General features: G+C 43.0%; 1 protein-coding gene across 1 annotated transcript; it reads left to right on the plus strand.

Annotated features, from left to right (window-relative positions):
- Positions 1-1,644: 1,644 nt before the first annotated feature.
- Positions 1,645-11,976, plus strand: LOC143510038 (centrosomal protein of 164 kDa-like). Its single transcript, XM_076999019.1, has 16 exons — positions 1,645-1,773; positions 1,904-1,987; positions 2,672-2,740; positions 3,042-3,259; positions 3,432-3,596; positions 3,693-3,852; positions 5,572-5,661; positions 5,756-5,858; positions 7,833-8,120; positions 8,452-8,524; positions 8,704-8,793; positions 8,930-9,051; positions 9,594-9,829; positions 10,295-10,453; positions 10,721-10,847; positions 11,399-11,976. Exons 1-12 carry the CDS (start codon positions 1,684-1,686, stop codon positions 9,042-9,044), a joined length of 1,545 nt encoding a protein of 514 aa, XP_076855134.1. The 5' UTR covers positions 1,645-1,683; the 3' UTR covers positions 9,045-9,051; positions 9,594-9,829; positions 10,295-10,453; positions 10,721-10,847; positions 11,399-11,976.
- The last annotated feature ends 7,299 nt before the right edge of the window (positions 11,977-19,275 follow it).

Genomic DNA, 19,275 nt, shown 5'->3' on the forward strand with positions numbered 1-19,275 from the left:
GTGAACATGTACAGTCTATATCCTCTAGTAGGGGTGAACATGTACAGTCTATATCCTCTAGTAGGGGTGAACATGTACAGTCTATATCCTCTAGTAGGGGTGAACATGTACAGTCTATATCCTCTAGTAGGGGAATGAAACCTCATTGTATACTTTTATAAGGTGGTGTAAGAACAAACCCTACATACGTCACTGGAGGTAAAAGAACACGTCACTCCTCTGCAAAGTTTAGCTTTTACCAAATTGACTTTGAAGTGATGGAGGTCTGAGTTCATGGCAGAGGTGTAGAGCGTATGATGGTGTGTATCTTAGGATGTATCCGGAGCAAATTTGCATTCGCTAAGAGGACGACAGCTGGAGAGTCTGGCTCCGCCCATATTTCATTCAGATCTGGAGGTGGATGAAGAGGAGGAGGATGAAGAGCAGAAGGCGGCGTCTGTCCATGAGGTGAAAACACCTGCTAGAATATAATGCTCTGATATTTAGCTCACTGTCACCTTTGTAGTCTTTACAGTGCAGTAAAGTATGAGGAATGATTTTCTGTATCCGTGTTGCGGTGTGCGTTTGTGTGTACGTAGAGTCTGCTAGGGTCATCAGACCTGTTGCAGAACATACACTTGGACCTGGACATCCTGAAAGGGGGACTGCAGTATGAGGTGGCCACGATGTTCTTCACTCTCCCTCACTCACACATTATGTTCCCAGCTTTTCACACACATTTATACAGCGCCACTAACATCACTGTGTGTGCTCACGTGATCTTGGTGTTACTGTAGCACCTTGCTCTACCTTTCACAAACACACACACACACACACACACACACACACACACACACACACACACACACACACACACACACACACACACACACACACACACAATGATCTTGTGAATGTCTGTACATGCATCTTCATGCATATGTGTTTGCATGTGTTGGTGTGTTTGTCTGTGTATGAGCAGGACAGTGAAGTCAGTGGCAGTGCTCCTGTGGAGGAGAGATCCGAACCAGAACGCCAAGATCTCGCTCCGTTAAGAGACCACAGCCCTGACCCACCCTTGCAGGTACTCATTAACACTCACACTGCCTCTCTTCCTATATGTCTCTCCCTCCCTCCCTCTCTCTCTCTGTCTGTCTTTCTCTACAAACACTATAGCAGTGGTATAAGTGAGGGGACATCAAAGTTTATTTGAGGTTAGGGTTTTATTTGAGGTCATGTGCCAGAGTGTTTCTTTCTTTCAGTGTTTCTTTTTGTCTTCTTCCTTTCCGTCCATCCAGCCATCCATCCATCCATCCATTTATCCATTCGTCTGTTAGTCTATTTATACATCCACACATCCTCTTGTTTATCCATCCATCTGTCTATCCATCTATATATGTCATTTCCATTACCTCATTCATTTGTATTATGCACTAGGCCCCTGGCTCTCTGAGGGTCATGCACACTTCATACAGAAAAGACGAACCATATGTGGGTTCTATAAAACACCCTTTGGTTTCAGTTAAGGTGATGGCAATAAATTAAAGACTAAATAAATAAATTAAAGGCAGGGAGAATTCATTTACTCACAGCTCAGTGATCACCTAAGAGGCCGAGCCAATGTGTGTTCATCACACGGTGTGTGTGCAGGAGAGCGTGGAGAGGGAGCGCTTGTTGAGGGCTCATCTGGAGGAGAGAGAGAGGATGCAGGCTTCACACACATCCCAGCTGGAGCAGCTCAGATTACAGCTCAACTCTCAGCTCCAAGACACCCACAAAATACACAAGCAGAAAGTAAGATCCCACACCCACACGATACGCACGCGCAAAAATGCCTCTTCTGCCGTACCCAGTCGGGTATTTATGTGTATAAAGACGGTGAGAGTTGTTTGTATTTGTTTGTTTTTCTTGTGTGTGTGTTTAGGAGTTAGAAGTGCAGAAGATGATGGAGCAACTGGACATGAAATCCAAAGAGCTCAAAACTCAGGAACTGCTACTCCAAACTCAGGTACTTTACCTGCGTGTGTGGGTGTGTGTGTGTGTGTGTGTGTGTGTGGGTGTGCTACTCCAAACTCAGGTACTTTACCTGCGTTATTTGAGTGTGTGTGTGTGTGTGTGTGTGTGTATGTGGGTGTGCTACTCCAAACTCAGGTACTTTACCTGCGTTATTTGAGTGTGTGGGTGTGTGTGTGTGTGTGTATGTGGGTGTGCTACTCCAAACTCAGGTACTTTACCTGCGTTATTTGAGTGTGTGTGTGTGTGTGTGTGTGTATGTGGGTGTGCTACTCCAAACTCAGGTACTTTACCTGCTTTATTGGAGTGTGAGTGGGCGTGTGTGTGCTACTCCATGCTCAGATACTTTACCTGCTTTATCTGAGTGTGTGTAGGTGTGTGTGTGCTACTCCAAACTCAGGTACTTTAGCTACTTTGAGTGTGTATGTGCAACTGGTACACTGAGCTCCATTGTATTAGGTGCCCTTATAGCTGTACTTATAAGTTACTAATCATTCATCAGTCAGTTCTTTGTGCTGAGAAGTTCACTGAGTCAATGACCTGTTTTGAAGGAAAAAAATGAATAGGTCAGGTTTGGAGTGTGTGTGCGTGTGCGTGCATGCATGTGTGTGTATCTTCAGTCCAGTCACTCAGCTGCCTGATAAAATGATCTGTGTGTGTTCGTACTGTTGGTCTGTAGGCTGCAGATTTGAAGAAGAGGAGACAACAGCTGAGTGAGGAAGATGATGATGTTGAGAAGGGGATAGAGGTGCGTGTGAGTGTGTGTGTGTGTGTGCGTGTGTATCTGAGAGTGTGTGGCCAGGTGTGTGTGTGTGTGTATCTGAGAGTGTATGACCAGGTGTGTGTGTGTGTGTGTCATTGTGAACTGTTATGCTAGGTTGTGTGTCCCTTAGGTGTGTGTGTGTGTGTGTGTCATTGTGAACTATTATGCTTGGTTGTGTGTGCGTCCCAGGGGTCGGTGTGTGTGTGTGTGTGTGTGTGTGTGTGTGTGTGTGTCATTGTGAACTGTTATACTAGGTTGTGTGTGTGTGTGTGTGTGTGTGTCCCAGGCTCTCTCACGTGTCCTGAGAGAACGGGACAGTCTGCGTGCGGAGCTGGACAGACTAAGAGATGAGAGGAGGAGAGAAAGGGAGGAGCTGGAAAAAGAGAGAGAGGGAAGGAGGAGGGAGAGGGAGGAGAGCAGAAGGATGATAGAGGAGAGAGAGAAGCTACTGAGCAATACAGTGCTTCTACAGGATAGATGTGATGAACTCCACAGAAGGCTCAGGTAATACACACACACACACACACACATACACACGCATACGCATGTGCGGGCACACACACACACACACACATTAGCTTTGACCGAGTCAGTACTGGTCTCTGGTGACACAAATGCACGGTACACAGAGTGTGTACATGTACAGATGTGTGTTGGTGTGGTTTGTGTCTGTCAGCGAGGTGGAGCAGAGAGAGCATGGAGACGATAACTTGGAGAGGAAGAAACAGGAGGAGAGCAAGGAGAAGAGCAGAGAGAAGGAGGGCTCCCTCAGAGTGGAGGAAATGGAACCTCCTCTCTCCCCTGTGCCCACCTCCCACAACAACCACAGCAGCATAGACGAGTATGTGGGTGTGGGTGGGTGGGGATGGAGGCTGTCCGATTGTATGTATTTATCATATGTTTATATACTCGTTTGTAATCTCCTCTCTCTCTCTAGCTTGCGGGAGTATATCTCAGGTGAAGGTGTCCTGCAGAGAGCAAGACAGTTCTTAGAGAAAGAGACCAGCTGTCTGAGAGCGAGACAGGCGGCACTAAGGACGGCCCACCCCAGCCCGCAGAGGTCCGCTGCAGGAGGTTCTGCTCAGCCTCTCTGCCAGGTCCGTCAAGTCTAGTCAGTTTTATTTATAAAGCTTATTTATAAAGCACCATGTTTTATTTATAAAACGTTTTTATTTATAAAACATGGTGTCACAAAGCAGCTTCACGAGCGCATGGGTCCAGATCCCTAATGAGCAAGACGGGGGCGAGTGTGGCAGAGACAAACTCCCTAGGCGGATTAGGAAGAAACCTTGGGACGACCAAGACCCCAAAGGGAAGCCATGCTCCATTGGCCCAGCAACTTTAAGTTCATATTTATAGTCCTGTGTCTATCTGAGCAGTCACAGTCTCTCCAATATGGATGCTGGGCCTCAGGTAGGATGCTGGCCGTATTGGCACATGCATCCACGGCATCAGCACATCCACTGGCAACCCAGAGCATCTTCTAGCTGCTTTATGGAATTGTCTTTGTAGAAACATGTAGTCAAGATACAGAATGCAGGTTAATATGTAAAATTAAATTAAACTTCCATATATATAGTACACGTGCCAGTGATTTAGCCTGTGGCTCCAGCAGGCTTATCCCTAGCAGCATAACTAAAGGGAGGGGCCTGGAGGTGACCACAGGCATGAGGGTACTGAGACATTACTCTGCCTTCGGCTGTAATCTTGTAGTTTTCGGAGCTGAGCGCAATCCTGCGCTTTGAGAGAGCAGCAGGTGAGATGGATTATGGTATGCAGTGAGTTCACTCGGATATTGTGGAGGACTATTTAATGCTTTATAGGCCAACAGAAGAATTTTAAAATCAGTTTGATATTTAACCAGGAGCCAGTGCAACGCTGAGAGAGTAGGACTAATGTGATGCACTTCTCAAGGCCTAGTTAGGACTCTGGCTCTTTGATTCAAGTTGGAATGCAGCAAGTTGGACTTTCTTTAGGGACTGTTTAGAGCATCCAGTTAAAAGACAGTTACAGTAGTCCAATCTTGATGAGATTGTGGACCAGTTTCTCTGCATCTGATACCGAACGTACATGTCTCAGCTTGGCAATATTACATGAAGGTGCAAAGGCAGCATTAGTGACATTGCATATGTGTGTGAAAAATGAAAGATCCAAATCACTAGAGACACCTAAACTTTTAGCAGGAGATTCAGGTGTTACTGAAAAGCCATCTAGTGTAATAAGAAGATTCGACCAATTGCTACTTGCAGTCTTGGATCCAAGAAGTAACACCTCAGTCTTATCAGAATTTAGAAGAAGAAAATTAGACGCCATCCAGTTCTTTATTTCTTGGATGCAGTTCTCAGTTTGGGTAGTAGTATTGACATCATCCAAATTAGAAGATATATATAACTGGGTATCATCTGCATAGCAATGGAAGCTAATACCATGCCTACAAATGCTTGCTAGCCTATATAATGAGAATAACATGGGACCCAATACAGATCCTTATGAGCATTCATTATTTTCAAGTACAAATTGGTAACAATCTGTCAGGTAGGATTTGAACCAGGAGAGTGATTGACCTCTTATGCCAATGAGTGTCTCCGTCCTATCCAGTAGAATGTTGTGATCAATAGTCTACGAAGCACTAAGAAACGTGTCTTTTATCTGAGAATATTAAGAGATTGTTAACTACTTTAGACGGTTTTAGTGCCATGGTGGGTCTAAGCACGTTAGGTCTTGCAGTGCCTACAGCCATGTAGCCAGGTCAGATAGGAGACAGTAGGAAGCATGAGTGTAGTTCCTATTAGATGTTCTGCTCCGCTGTGCTGTAGGAGGTGAGTGAGCTGGAGAAGCTGAGGGAGACTCTCCTGAGAAAGAAGGAGGAGAGACTCAGCCAGCTGGAGACATCACTGGCAGAGGAGGTAACACACACACACACACACGTATGCCTGCACCCACACACTTACGTACAAACCCACATTAATACCTACCTGGGCTTTACAATGTTCTTCTCAGCTGTCATGTGATGAAGGCGAGCGGCTGGTGGGAGATCGGAGAGTCTCATTTGATGTCAGAGACTCAGAGACGAGCAGAGACGAGTATGGCCAAGAGGAGACGAGTGAGAGACACACTCCATGTGCATGCACAACACACACACACATGGGCAGACATTTTGAGAAGGCACTAATTTTGGTTTTCACAAAGTTTACTACCACGGTTTTTTTTATGGTGGCAATTTGTATTGATTCTAGATTGTGAAGAGTGATCAGATGAATTGCAAAGTCATTGCCTGTCATGAAAATGACTTTCTCACAAAAATTACTGCATTCCAGCTTCTCCATTTCAGCCCTACAAAATGGCATAAGATAATTTCAGTGATGATCTCGTTAGGAGAAAAAAAGTTAATGAGGATAAGACAGCTGACATCAATCTGTCATGCTGATTAGAAGAGAAGACTGGTTGCTTTAAAAGGGTAGTGGTGCTTTTACGTTTTCTCCTGTTAACCATGGTCACCTCCAAGGAAACACGTTCAGTCATCATTGCATCAAAAGGGTTTCACAGGCAAGGACAGTGTGGCCTTGTACGATGCACCCCAATCAACCATTTATCCAGTCACTAAGGACTTTGGGGAGAGTGCTTCAGTTGCATGAAGGAGGCTTCAGGGAGCGTCTCCTACAGGAGCGTCTCCTACAGGAGCGTCTCCTACAGAGGAGGCAGCTATGAGCCTCCTCACACTAGTGATGGGCAAATGAAGCCTCTTGAAGCAATGAAGCTTTCCAACCCTTTGCTTTGCAAAAAGGTTCATTACTCGAGGCTTCATTAATCACTCACTAGTGACATCTGCTGGTGAAACTGTAACAGCCTCGTCATTCAGTTGGATCATACTTTCAAAAATTTGTAAATGCAATATTGTCACAAAGTTTCAATCAAACTCATGTTTAGTAACAGGAGAATCAATTAAATCATACTTAATTGTCATGTTTTAATTATTAAAATGATTTGTAGCCAATCTAATCCTTGACCATTAGTGGTTGTGTTAGGTTTTCTTGTATGTCATGAACGTATTTGACAATGAAGATATGTACTTTACTATATTGGGAATTGAGTGATTCTTGAGGCAGACTGAATATTTTGAGTTAGAAACTGATTAAAAAAAACAGAATGTGTTTAAAATAATTGCTTCTTGGGGGTTCTAGATCTGGTGTGGCCTGGTGGTTAGGGAAGAGAAGTGATTAGGGAACTGGTCGTGTAACCGGAGGGTCGTGGGTTCGATCCCCAGACCTGAGGCCATGACTGAGGTGCCCCTGAGCAAGGCCCTTAACCCACAATTGCTCACTTATATAAAAATGAGATAAAATGTAAGTCGCTCTGGATAAGGGTGTCTGCCAAATGTAAAATGTTTTTAACATTACAAATAAGGTTTGCCTCTTCCAATGGTTTTTAGTCTGTTTTTGATGTGTGAATCTGATGTACATCCTGATCAAACAAAAAGAATTTGGAACGTTCCAGATTTTAAATTTAACCACCTACTACAACCCACGAAGCAACAGGGTTCATCGTGCTTTTATTTAGAAAAACGATACGCAAAATGAAGCAATGACGTGGCCGATGTTATCCGAGGCCTCATTTGTTGCTGATCGTGATTTTGCTCAATATGACACAAGCTCTGAAGTGGGGCTTCATCGGACACGCCCCCTTTTTACTCGGTACACGTCTCGAAGCCTCGCTTCAGATGTCCCATCACTACCTCACACCATCAAAGTGTGGGGTCGCTCCCAATGTTGCCTAAGCAAAGCACAGCCATGAATAAGGGAATCAAAATTTCCAGAACAACTTCTCCCAACGATTCGGGAGCAGTTTAGCAGCAATGAACAATTATGGACTGTTAATAATTGTACTTCATTATATCACATAAACATTTGACAAAAGGTTCTTAAAAAAAGCTGAGGAAGCAAACTGTGAAAACTAAAAATATGCCCACAACTGTAAACAGCTCTAGAGTCCACTCTGGTCTTGTTGGTTCATAGTTATCTGATGTTTTTATCTCTCTAGCAGTAATACACCCAAACCCTGGTCTTCCTCTCTGTTTCAGCACATGCAGTGCCAGTGAAAGTGCAGCAGTTAGCAGAGTCCCTGCAGCAGATCTCTGGCCAGCTGAACACAGTGCTGGGTGCACTGGGATCTCTCACTGGGAGGAGCGTCCAGCCCCTCCCTCAGCCACCTCCGTCCTCCTCCTTCCCTCCTGCCCCGTCCTGGGCATGGACACCAAGCCCCGCCTCCTCTTCATTGGCCAATCAGAACACTTTCTTACACTGTTCTGTCCCAAAAACACACGGGTCTGACATTCATCTGAACTCCCACTGGAGCAAACTCTTCCCTGGTACGTAGAGACAGACACACCCCAAACATTAGCAGTGATGAGCAGTGGTCACCTCAGTGGGCTGCAGTGATTTTCACTAATGCTTCATTTCTTCATCACTCGTAAAACCTTTGAATACAAATAGAAACTTCTGCCTCTCCCTCAAGCACAAACCAGTCACTGCTGGATTTATAGCCTTTTTCGCATAGTTGATGACCTCCATTGATTTTCTGTGCTAGTATAATGCCGATCTTTTCCAGTGTAAGTGTGGTGCAGTGTAGAGACCTGCTGTGTCAAATTGGCTTCAGAAATCTAAACCGCACTACCTGTACTAAGACTGCTCTGATTTTAGGAGTTTCCATGGATACCAGTGCCCGCTATCCCATGAGGGCTACCAGAGCATATAGTGGATACACTCCAGCAAGGTGACTACACACACCTGTGCAGGCTCACTCACAATCTCTCACTCTCACTCACAGGGTCAGTGCTGCTGTTGATTTTGAAAGGAAAATTGATGAACTCATACAGTGCTTTTCCATTATATGTGTGTGTGTGTGTGTGTGTGTGTGTGTGTGTGTGTGTGTGTGTGTGTGTGTGTGTGTAGTCTCTCCTCTGAGCTAGATAGCCAGAGGCTGCAGAGACTGATCGACGACAACAGAAGGTGGCTGGAATCACGACGCAAAGACCCAAATGTGTATCCTTTCACAATCTCTCTCTCCCCCTCAGCTTATACACATGTACGTATCACACACAAACCAGTACGGGAACAGAATGCATCATATTTTCACACACACTCTTGCACCCTTGTACTCTCCTGAACCTCTGCCCAGGCCTCTCTTCACACGTTACCCAGCTGCCCCACCCACCAATGGGCTGGTCCAGCTCGGCCTGGACGAGAACGATCACATCAAGGTCTACCATTACCGAAGAGGCACAACCCACTGATGTCCATGTATGTCTAGTGCAAACAAATCAATGGATAGACAGAATACAAACATGCCTATGGACGTAAGAGAACACACATGAAATTGTCAAGAGACTTAAGCACATGTATAACACTAATGAGATTAAACACAGAGTTGTCTGCATCTACAGCAGAACCCACTGTTCCTGGCCTTCCTCAGATACTGTGTTTAAAGTGTAATAATCAACACATCTGTCTCATTAATCCCTTAATTCCTTTGTATGTGTTGATGCTATGCAATTAAACAACCATAATACGAGTTCATATCCACAACAGAAGACGTCATTGTAGACCCAATATATGCTAGGCTGCCGCCTTTATGTGGAGTATAAAAGAGAAGAGCTCAAGCCTAGAAATAAATCAACCCCCCATTTTTACTCATTGAAATTCAGATCGTATATCTAACTGTAATTAGTGATTAAGGTATTTCCGTCTACATAACACATTGCAGTGGAGGATTATACTTATTAAGATGGCGGTGGCAGTGTTGGATGTGGCTGAAACGAGCTGGAACGTCGTCTTTCCTGCAGGTGCGGAACCTGCGCTCTGGCGTGTCCCGCATGGCGGTGGTGTCCTTGAGGGAGTTGTACTCCAGCCTGCAGAAAGGGATGGACCAGGAAGTGGAGGCTACAGCTAAGGTCCTCCTCCACAAAGCAGCGGAGTCCAATGGCTTCATCAGGCAGGACGTGGACACAGCTCTGGACAGCATGGTGCAGAACTGCACCCCCATTCGGAGCATGAACGCTCTTCTCGCTGGAGGACTCTGGTCAGTTAGCCTGCAGTGAGCTTTAAACTGTGGCTTTCAGATAGCAACAACAGTCACAAGAAGCTAACACAGCACTGATTTTGGCTGCTGTTTTTTGCTGCTGTTTTTACCTCTCGATTGTTCTTTCAAAATATTGCCCTGGCCTATATCAATATTTTTAGTTATTTATCCTCTTGTATATTATTTTTATTGCGTTCCATCTCCGCTCTGCTGATCCAAACTGCCCTTCACAGGGCTAGTTAGCTAGCTCACAGAGGACATACAAACATTTTCTGTTAAAAAAATACAGATGTACACTAACTGGTGCAAACTAAGCCATCAAATAGAATATGATCATTCGATTGTGCACTTAGATCATACATAAGGGTATCAAGTTTCTTTATAGAAGCTAAAAGTTGTACTGTATACATTGATTGGATGGATTAATAGTTATTACCTTCTTTTTCCTTCTGTTTTCCTCAAAAGTCATCTGAATGCTGCAGTAAGAAAGTGTACTGCTCGGCACTTGGCTACTTTGGTAGAGAAGATTGGTGCTGGCCGCTTATTGTCTGGGGCGAAAGACGTCACAACGCGAATTATTCCTGCAGTCTCCAAGTTGGCACAGGACTCTTCACAAGAAACCAAGTTAGTACTGGGATCAGAACGAGAATTCTACAAAGCTTATTCAGTTTCCCAGATAGTAATGTTTTGCTGATTCTTTTAGTCTCCTAGTCTGATACTCTGGTCAGCAAATGCTGCTAAATTGTAGAGTAATAGAAGGACTATCGTGTTTTCTAGACACAGACGTCCTTGTAAAATTGTGTGCTGGTAAGACAAATAGTCGGTGTGCTGTGAGTTACGGGTCTCTCACTCACGGTTCTCTCCTGTTTTGGGGTCTGTTCTTCGTCTCAGGCGCTTGGGCCGGCGTATGCTGCTGTTCCTGTCCTCCCACCACGACTTTGATAAGATGGTGGAAAAGTACATCCCTGCCAAAGACCTGGCAACCATCAGGAACACTGTCCTCACTCTGAAATCCAAGGTGGAGATTCATGTTTGGATACATGATGAGGATTTTTTATCCCATCCACTATGCCCCATGTTAACTCACTAAACAAACTTATTCACAAAACTTTTAGGTGAAACAGACTGCAATAAAAAAACCATCTAAACTGTGATGGTAGACATATATTGTAAACAAATACTCAAGTACAGGGCAGTGCGTGGCACCACACATTGTATTTACAGTAGGGTATGCACAGTGTAGTCCCAGACCCAGTAGTTAAAGGACAGAGCATGGTTCAAAATGAACCGGCTTGAATTTCAAATACATTCAATTCTTTCAGAAAGTCATTCCACTGATATGTTAAGAGATGCCAGAGATAAAAAAGATAAAAGATTTACCAGAAATACTATAATTCCTATATTAATTAATAATATTTATAATAATTGCAGAGAGTTACCATAGTTACCAAATACTGTCACTTTAATTGAATGAAATCTTTCTAGGTTAAGAAAATGCTTCTGTAATAACCCAGTGCTGTCCAGGGTTGATTTATTTATCTTTGTTCCTTTTAAATGTTCTTTTTATAGAGCTGGTTAGGGAACTCTACCCCTGCAAGCCACAACTGGTTGAGCAGAAGGTGCTCCCTCTGCTCTGGTAGCTCCTGGGGACCTCCAGCAACAGTGGTACGGTCCACGGGAGGGGTGGAAGCGTGAGAGGGGCCACTGTCCACCTGTGCCAAGCCCTTCATGCCCACATGGGTCCAGCGCTCTTATCCACAAGAGCCTAAGCGAGTTTGTGAAGAACCTCCCGATCACCTGAGAGCTGCCAGCCAGACCTCCAGACCAAAATAAAGCCCAGCATGGATTCTACTTGAAGATGGAGATGTTTGTGTATTTCTTACTGTGCCTGCACTTTAAATGAAAGAGAGAGGAAGAAAGTCAAACGTTTTTAACATTTTGAATTAGCAGAAAGCTAAATCCTTAAACTCAGAAGTCCTTTTAAATAAGGAGCACAGATTTTAGCGAATCACATCAGGTTTAACATGCACTTTGAAATACTAACACTTGTCATGGTGACTAGATATATATTGTTCTGTGATTGTTATTTTCTGTTGACATATTCTGAGGTAACTGTGCAGAATGTAATTATCACAGAACATTATATATCTATAGTCACCATGACAAGTGTCATATATATATATATATATGTGTTGGCATAAAGGGCTTCTTGGTGAACAATGCAGTGCATTTTAAAAGCCTCACCTCCAGTCTCTTTCGCCTTAGAGCACATCATAGAGGACATTCATTTGTGTGCACCTGCCATAGCTGGAGCCCCGTCTGTTGTAACACCACACAGCTTGTCCCATTTAAGTCCCATTTAGTCAGTTGAGTCTGACACAGCTTCAAAAATATCCACACCTGTTGTTGTGCCTTTTAGACTCTTAAGATCGAGCAGCTCCTCTGTAACTCCAAAGTTTTCATCCACTCCCAGCAAAAAAATTAGCAGCTGTGTGGTGTCAGTGGGATCAGTGCTTTCATCGCATGTGATGGAGTATAAATCAAAAGCACAAGCTTTATCAGACAGTTGCAGTTAAACGTTGGCTGACAAGTCTTCAATGCATCGCACAACTGTATTTTTGGACATGCTGACGCTGTGGAAGTCCTGCACTTTTTCAGGGCACATTGTTTCTGCGACTTTAACGAGGCATTGTTTAATGAGGTCTCCATCTGAAAAAGGCTTGCCATGTCTTGCAATGAGTTGGGCAACCTCATAGCTGGCTATTGTAGCCTTTTCCTGGACTTTTTGAGCACAAAAAAACTGTTGCTGACTGTAAGGGAATTTGTGATTTACTGTCTGTGACCCTCAGACAGAACACTCTGACATTCAGTTCACTCCTTTATCTGTGTGTCTGCTCCTCAGTTAGAAACTCTCTCTCTCTATCTCTCTCTCTCTCTCCCTGTCTCTCTGTCTGTCTGTCTGTCTCTCTCTGTCTACATCTCACTCCCCCTGTACTTTTCCACAACCCCTAGATCCAGTCTGCTGTTCCTCCTCTCCTGATAAGGAGAACACCAATCAAATATATGTTTTATTATTCTTACCCAATTGTGTTAATACGACTAACAGTTGACCGATGTATTCTAAGGGTCTGTCTCAAAACCTAGTGAGCTCTCTACATAGACAGCATCTTACGTCATGGAATGCGCGTTCCTGAGAAGTAGGCTGTCTCAATTCTTAGATACCTTAAAATGCTGTCTACTAAGATACCTTAATCTGACCCTGTAATAAGTCAGCATTATGCTGCATTCAAGTGGTGTCGGTTTTATGGGAAAACCGAGTTTCCCACCAGAGGGCACGACATGAACACCCTCTGATGTCGGAAGCTGAAGTCGGACACATGGAGATTTTCGATGCAGCACAAACTGCCCGAGTTGTGACGTAAACGCTATTTCCAAAATGGCTGAACAGTACATTAACAGTAAGATGCTAAATAATGATGTACAATTCGTACGCTAATTCCAATAGTAACATTATTTTAAACCTCTATTATCAACACATATTTTTGCTGCATTTGTGTTCAAAAACTAAAATCAACAGCTAATGTTTTGCTGACAGAATAGCATTATTTTAAATTTTGTTCACATACCTATAAACATTTATGAATAGTGGCAGCTACTGTTAAGTATCGTGTACATTACATGATGAATTGACGTGTATGCAATTTGTAAATACTGATGATTAGCCAAACGACGAACAAACGTTCGACAGCCTCCATTTTTCTTTCATTTCACACACACAAACCACATAAACGCGAGCAAGTCGCGTAAACGAGTTTCACCTCGGAGAAATCTACTGCCCGACTTCCAATTGAATGCAGCATAAGATCAAGAAGCACTAACAGCGATACATAGCCTTGATCTGAAGCAAGGAGGAGGTCATTTGTTACTTTAACTAATGCTGTTTCAGTACTGTGATGGGGCCTAAAACCAGATTGGAACTTTTCAAATATGTGATGCCTATGCAGATATAGGCATAATTGCTGGGCAACAGCTTTTTCTATGATCTTAGATATAAATGATGTGTTTGAAATGGGTCTATAATTAGATAGCACAGTAGGATCAAGATTTGGTTTCTTGATCAGAGATTTAATAACTGCTAATTTTAATGATTTTGGCATGTGACCTTTTGTAATGGATGAGTTAACTATAGTTAGAAGAGGTTCAGTTACCGCTGGTAATACCTCTTTTAATAACTTTGAGGGAACCGAGTCTAGTGTGCAGGTAGCACAATTTAAGGAAGACATTTTTTTCTCTAATTCTGATTGTGGGAGTGGATGAAAAGCATCAAGTTTTTCTCCCAGTATGTGATTTAAATCGATATCAATCAAACCAGATGACATACCAGTTGTATTGCTAATAAAAGGTTTTATATTTTGTCTAATATTCTCTATTTTATTATCAAAGAAATCTATAAATACATTACTTGTGAGGTTTACTGGAATCTGAGGTTCTGCGCCTGCTTGATTTTTTGTAAGTTTGGAAATAGTATTAAAAAGAAATCTAGGATTGTTTTTATTTTTCTCTATCAGTGAGGCTAGGTATGCTGAGCGTGCTTTAGCGAGTGCCCGTTTGTAGTCAATAATGCTATCCTTACAGGCACAGTAGAATACTTCCAACTTAGTAGATCGCCATTTATGCTCTAATTTACGTGCTATTTGTTTTAAGTTTCAAGTTTGGTCAGTGTACCACGGAGCGAGTTTTTTAGATCTAGTCTTTTTATATTTGAGTGGAGCTACTATATCTAGATCTGACCTGCAGGTATTCTCTATGCAGTTGGTTAGACTGTCTAACTCTCCTGGATCGGATGGCGAGTGGGCTAGAGCAGTTAAATCAGGGAGGGCTTCAATAAACTGTGTTGCTGTTAATGAATTTATCGAGCGCTTTATACACTGCCGAGGAGACGGGCGGGTATTTATGTTAAGATGAATCTCAAATTTGACTAAATAGTGATCAGAGATAGCTACGGTTTGCGGGAGTATATTTATATTATCTACGTCAATACCCAACATTAAGATTAAATCTAGGGTATGATTTTGATAGTGTGTGGGTCCTACAACGTTTTGTTTAATGCCAACAGAGTTCAATATAGAAGTAAAAGCCCTTGTCAGTGGATCCTCCGCATTATCAAAATGTATGTTAAAGTCTCCTACCATTATTATTTTGTCACTACTAACTGCTAAATTTGCTGTAAAATCTGTGAAATCTTTTAAGAAATCTGAGTAAGGCCCTGGTGGTCTGTATACATTTGTTAGGGAAAATGTGGTGCGTGCCAGTTCTGGAAAATCATCCAGTCCCTTTGACTGATTCTGCACAGTTGTATGTCCACTAGCACTAACTGTATCGACTTTGCTCGTTCCAAGTGAGTCAACAGGAATGATTAGACCTAAAGCTTCTGCTGTGCTGCCACTTAACACGTTTTCTTGGTCAATGTTCATGACTTCAAACTCTGCTGTCGTTTCATGGTTCTTGAATCGCACTACAAGATCCACGGCACCTATTGGCTTTAGCTTATGATTTGAGTAAGAGCACAGCACTTTGGACGAGTGCTTCATTTCACTCGTGTGCGTGAGAAGCTGATATTGTTTTACTGTCAGCGTATTACACTTAGCTCCAGTGTCTATTCTAAATTTTACATCTTGAGATGAAATTTTGACACAGACTACCCATTTGTCTGCATGAGCTGTTGGCTCTGCCTCTTCTGTTTGTGTCACATTTATGTCTAAAATATCTTCTACACTCAGAGAGCTTACTGAACGTTTACGACAAACTACTGCCCAATGGTTTGGCTTTTGACAATAAGAGCAGACAGTACCTTTAGCAGGACACTTTCCTTGACTCCATTTGTGTTGAGGATGTTTACCACAGCTTTGGCAGTGCTTTTGCTGATTAGCTGGTGCTGTATTCTTTGCTTGGTGTGTGGGTTTTTGCCGTTTCTGAACGAGCATTTGCTTACGAGGCATTTGCATTTTTGTGGATACTGTACATATTTGCGTGTCCTCCTCCCTCACTATTTTCATCTATTTTTGCGACATCTCAAACTGTTGGGGAATTTCCACAGCTTTGGCTAATGTTAGGTCTTCGCCTTTGTCTAGCAATCTTTCTTGCACACGCTTTTCCGTGGCCTAATATAGTTAGCAAACTTGTCGAGCACTTTGAATGGGTCTTCCTTCTCATCAGCACTCCATTCGAGCGTTTTGAATATTTCTCTGCCCTGCTCACCGATCCATGTGTCTAGCCAGCCTGCGCGCTGCTTAGCCGCGAGCTCCGAAAGGGGACCTTCGAACACAAACGTAACGTGGCTCCTAAACCTCTCGAACTCCTGATATAAGTCAGCCGAATCCCAGTCTATTTTGGGGTGCTCAAACTGCGGGGTAGACATCGCTACTTAGGGTTCTGTTCTTGACAGACTTCTGACAGCATGTAAAATAATGAACACGATACATGAGCTGACTAACACATGGCACTGCTTTATTTCCACTTCCCCTCATGCACGCTGCCTACGTGCCATACGGAAACCCGCACAGGCACAACAGATGCGTTGTGAAAACACAATACATTACACTACTTTCTTCAAAATAGTAATAGAGCAGTAATTTACTCTGATTACTGCTTTGCACACTCTTGAAATTCTTTCAACGAGCTTCAAGAGGTAGTCACCTGAAGTGGTTTTCAGGTGTGTTTCATTAGGGTTAATTAGTGGAAGCTCATTGAGAGAATGCCAAGAGTGTGCAAGGCAGTAATTGGCTTTAAAGCAATGTATCATCAGAAAATCAAGTTTACAGATTTTACATGTTTGGTCTCTTACATTTCCTTTATTAGACTGACACTGGAAATACTGGGAGATATTTAATATGAATACAATTGTTGTCTTTCCTACATCATGTAGATTTATGAAAACAAATGTATTTGACCAAAATCTGGCATTCAGTGACTAGCAAAGTCATTTGTTCATGCATTATAAAAAATTATCGGTTCACTGGGGACAGTCACTGCACATTTATCTGTAAACCTACATTTAGATACATTTTGCTACACAGGAATAAAATTGCTTAATACTTCAAGATGACTAAGATTGCTGGGAAATGCTCCATCTGTGAACCCAGGTTACAATGAACTTATCTTGCAAACAATTACATCACTTTGTATAGCCCATTTATCATTCCTCCACTACAGAGAATGTTGGAACCATATTTTATTTTTTTAAATGTTCCTTGCCACTTGTCTTGCAACTCTGCAATTTCATCTGCCATAATGCAATTTCCTTTTGGACAATAGTTCTATTTTCTACAAACAGTGGACTATTGCTATTCGCATGTATGCAGGGTGCAAGCCTGCTCCAGCTCTGTGAAAACAAAAGAAAATTGGTTCATGAGTACTAGAAACTGTGGTTGAAATTCTGTAACCCTTAAATGGTGAGCACAATAAAAGTCAGAAGCAGTTGGGTAAGATAATAGAGTAAAAAATTTATTAAGCAAGTATGAAAATATTGAGCAAATATGGATAAATTAAGCAAGTATGAATTCGTTCCAGAGACCCCTGTTACAAACGCACTAGGCATCTGCCACAGAGAGTCCAGTGTTAGAATTCTTACCTGACCCTTCCGGATCGTCACCAGTCGACCCCTCCGACCATCAGTCCCCACCTTGACTTTGCCAAAAATGCTTCTCGCGTTTATCCTTCTTCTGCCACTTCCAGTCTTTTTTTCCGTTACCTTTTCCATCGCCGTCATCATTTGAACCATGGCTAGGTATGTTTGATGCCTTTCTTTTTCTTGCTTCTGTGTCCTCTGGTTACTCAACCTCTTCAGCTATGTGTCCACTTTGTGTTGGTCAGCCGTCTGTTTTCAGCTGGCCAGTCCATCCAGATCTTTGCCACATCTATTCCCAGCTTCAGGCACAGAAGACGTTGCAACTCATGTGATGTCGGTCTGAACTCACGGCAAAACAACTCCAGTTCATCCGCAAACCTGCAACCCCCCCCCCACATCCTTGGGGTGTCTGGATTGCTTTAAAATTACCCTTGAGTCCGTTAAAGTCAATGTTCTCATAACCAGCATAGGCTCATCCTGCCCCGCCACCCCCACCATTGGGCACATAACCTGATTGTTGGTTGTTGCCGGAAACTCTGGAGGCGGGGGCAGGGACGACTCGCTGTCACAGACCATTAGTTCTCAGCTTGATCCATCTGTCGCATCCTGCACATCACGTGCGACGCCACTGGGCTGACCGGGCGCTTCGGAGGAGGAGGAGAAGGAGGTTTCGCTGGTCTTGGGGTTGCATCGTCAGAGGGAGGCAGGGTTCCCACACCTTGGTTAACATCAAATTCAAGGACCTTTAATTGACTTTCCAGAACCAACTTCCTCAAATTCAAGGACTGCACCTGGCAGCATTTACCTACTGTTATCCCTGAATATGTTATCACAAAACCATGTTAATACAATGCAAATTCAAAAGACTGAATGTCATTTCAAGACATGCATCCTGAAATTTTCTGTGCATGACATTAAGCGCTGATTCAACGAAAACTTCACTCACACTCGAAATGACTGGCAATTTACCAATGCACCTGTGAGAAGGTGACATTCACGTAAAGCGGCTACACAAGTTTTTTAATCTACTTAATGAAGAGTAATATGAATTTAATTTATTCATAAAGAGAAAATAATGATTTTAACCACTCCACTTAGTGAATGTGGTATTTTGCTAAAAGTACGACTACATTTATGACATCAGAAACCTGAACTTAAGTTTTCTGCATAAAGTAAAATGGTATGAAAAGAAAGAATGTTACATTTGAGATTAATCCAGTTTCTAGTGTCTGTGCAAAAACTTTGTGAATATTTACATGAAAAAACAAATGCTCCTGGGATTCATCTTCTGATATTCAAAAGGCAAATGAATCCACATCAAGTTTAAATCTTCTTTCAAGAAACATGTGTGGTGGAAATTTGGTGATTTCCATTTATGTCAGGCTTTCTTAGTATACATTAAACACATTAGGGATAGGTGTTAGAGATCTTTTACATATACGTGTGTTGATCAGGGCACTGAAGCCATTCTCGTGACTTCAGTAGGCCTCAGATGTGTGTGTGCGTGTGTTCTCTGGCCTCAGCTGAGGCCTAATCTGATGTTCCTCTGGTGTTCCTAAACTGACCTCGCTGGAGACGCCAAATCTCGGCTTGGAAGGGACTACGGCGACACTCAGTCTGTCGTGACATCACGAGGATGCTGAGCGTGGAGGGGACATGCGTCATATGCATCTGTCAAATCAACGTTAATTATTTCCTGTATTGTCCAATCACATTTGGTTGATCACCTCGTGGGCACCGTGTGTGTTGATGATTAAACGTATAAAAGATGAGAGTTCGGAATGGGGAATTAGCTCTCTTTTGCAGACGCCTTGTGCGT

The sequence above is a fragment of the Brachyhypopomus gauderio genome, chromosome 3 (assembly GCF_052324685.1).
Source record: "Brachyhypopomus gauderio isolate BG-103 chromosome 3, BGAUD_0.2, whole genome shotgun sequence".
Taxonomy (NCBI): domain Eukaryota; kingdom Metazoa; phylum Chordata; class Actinopteri; order Gymnotiformes; family Hypopomidae; genus Brachyhypopomus; species Brachyhypopomus gauderio.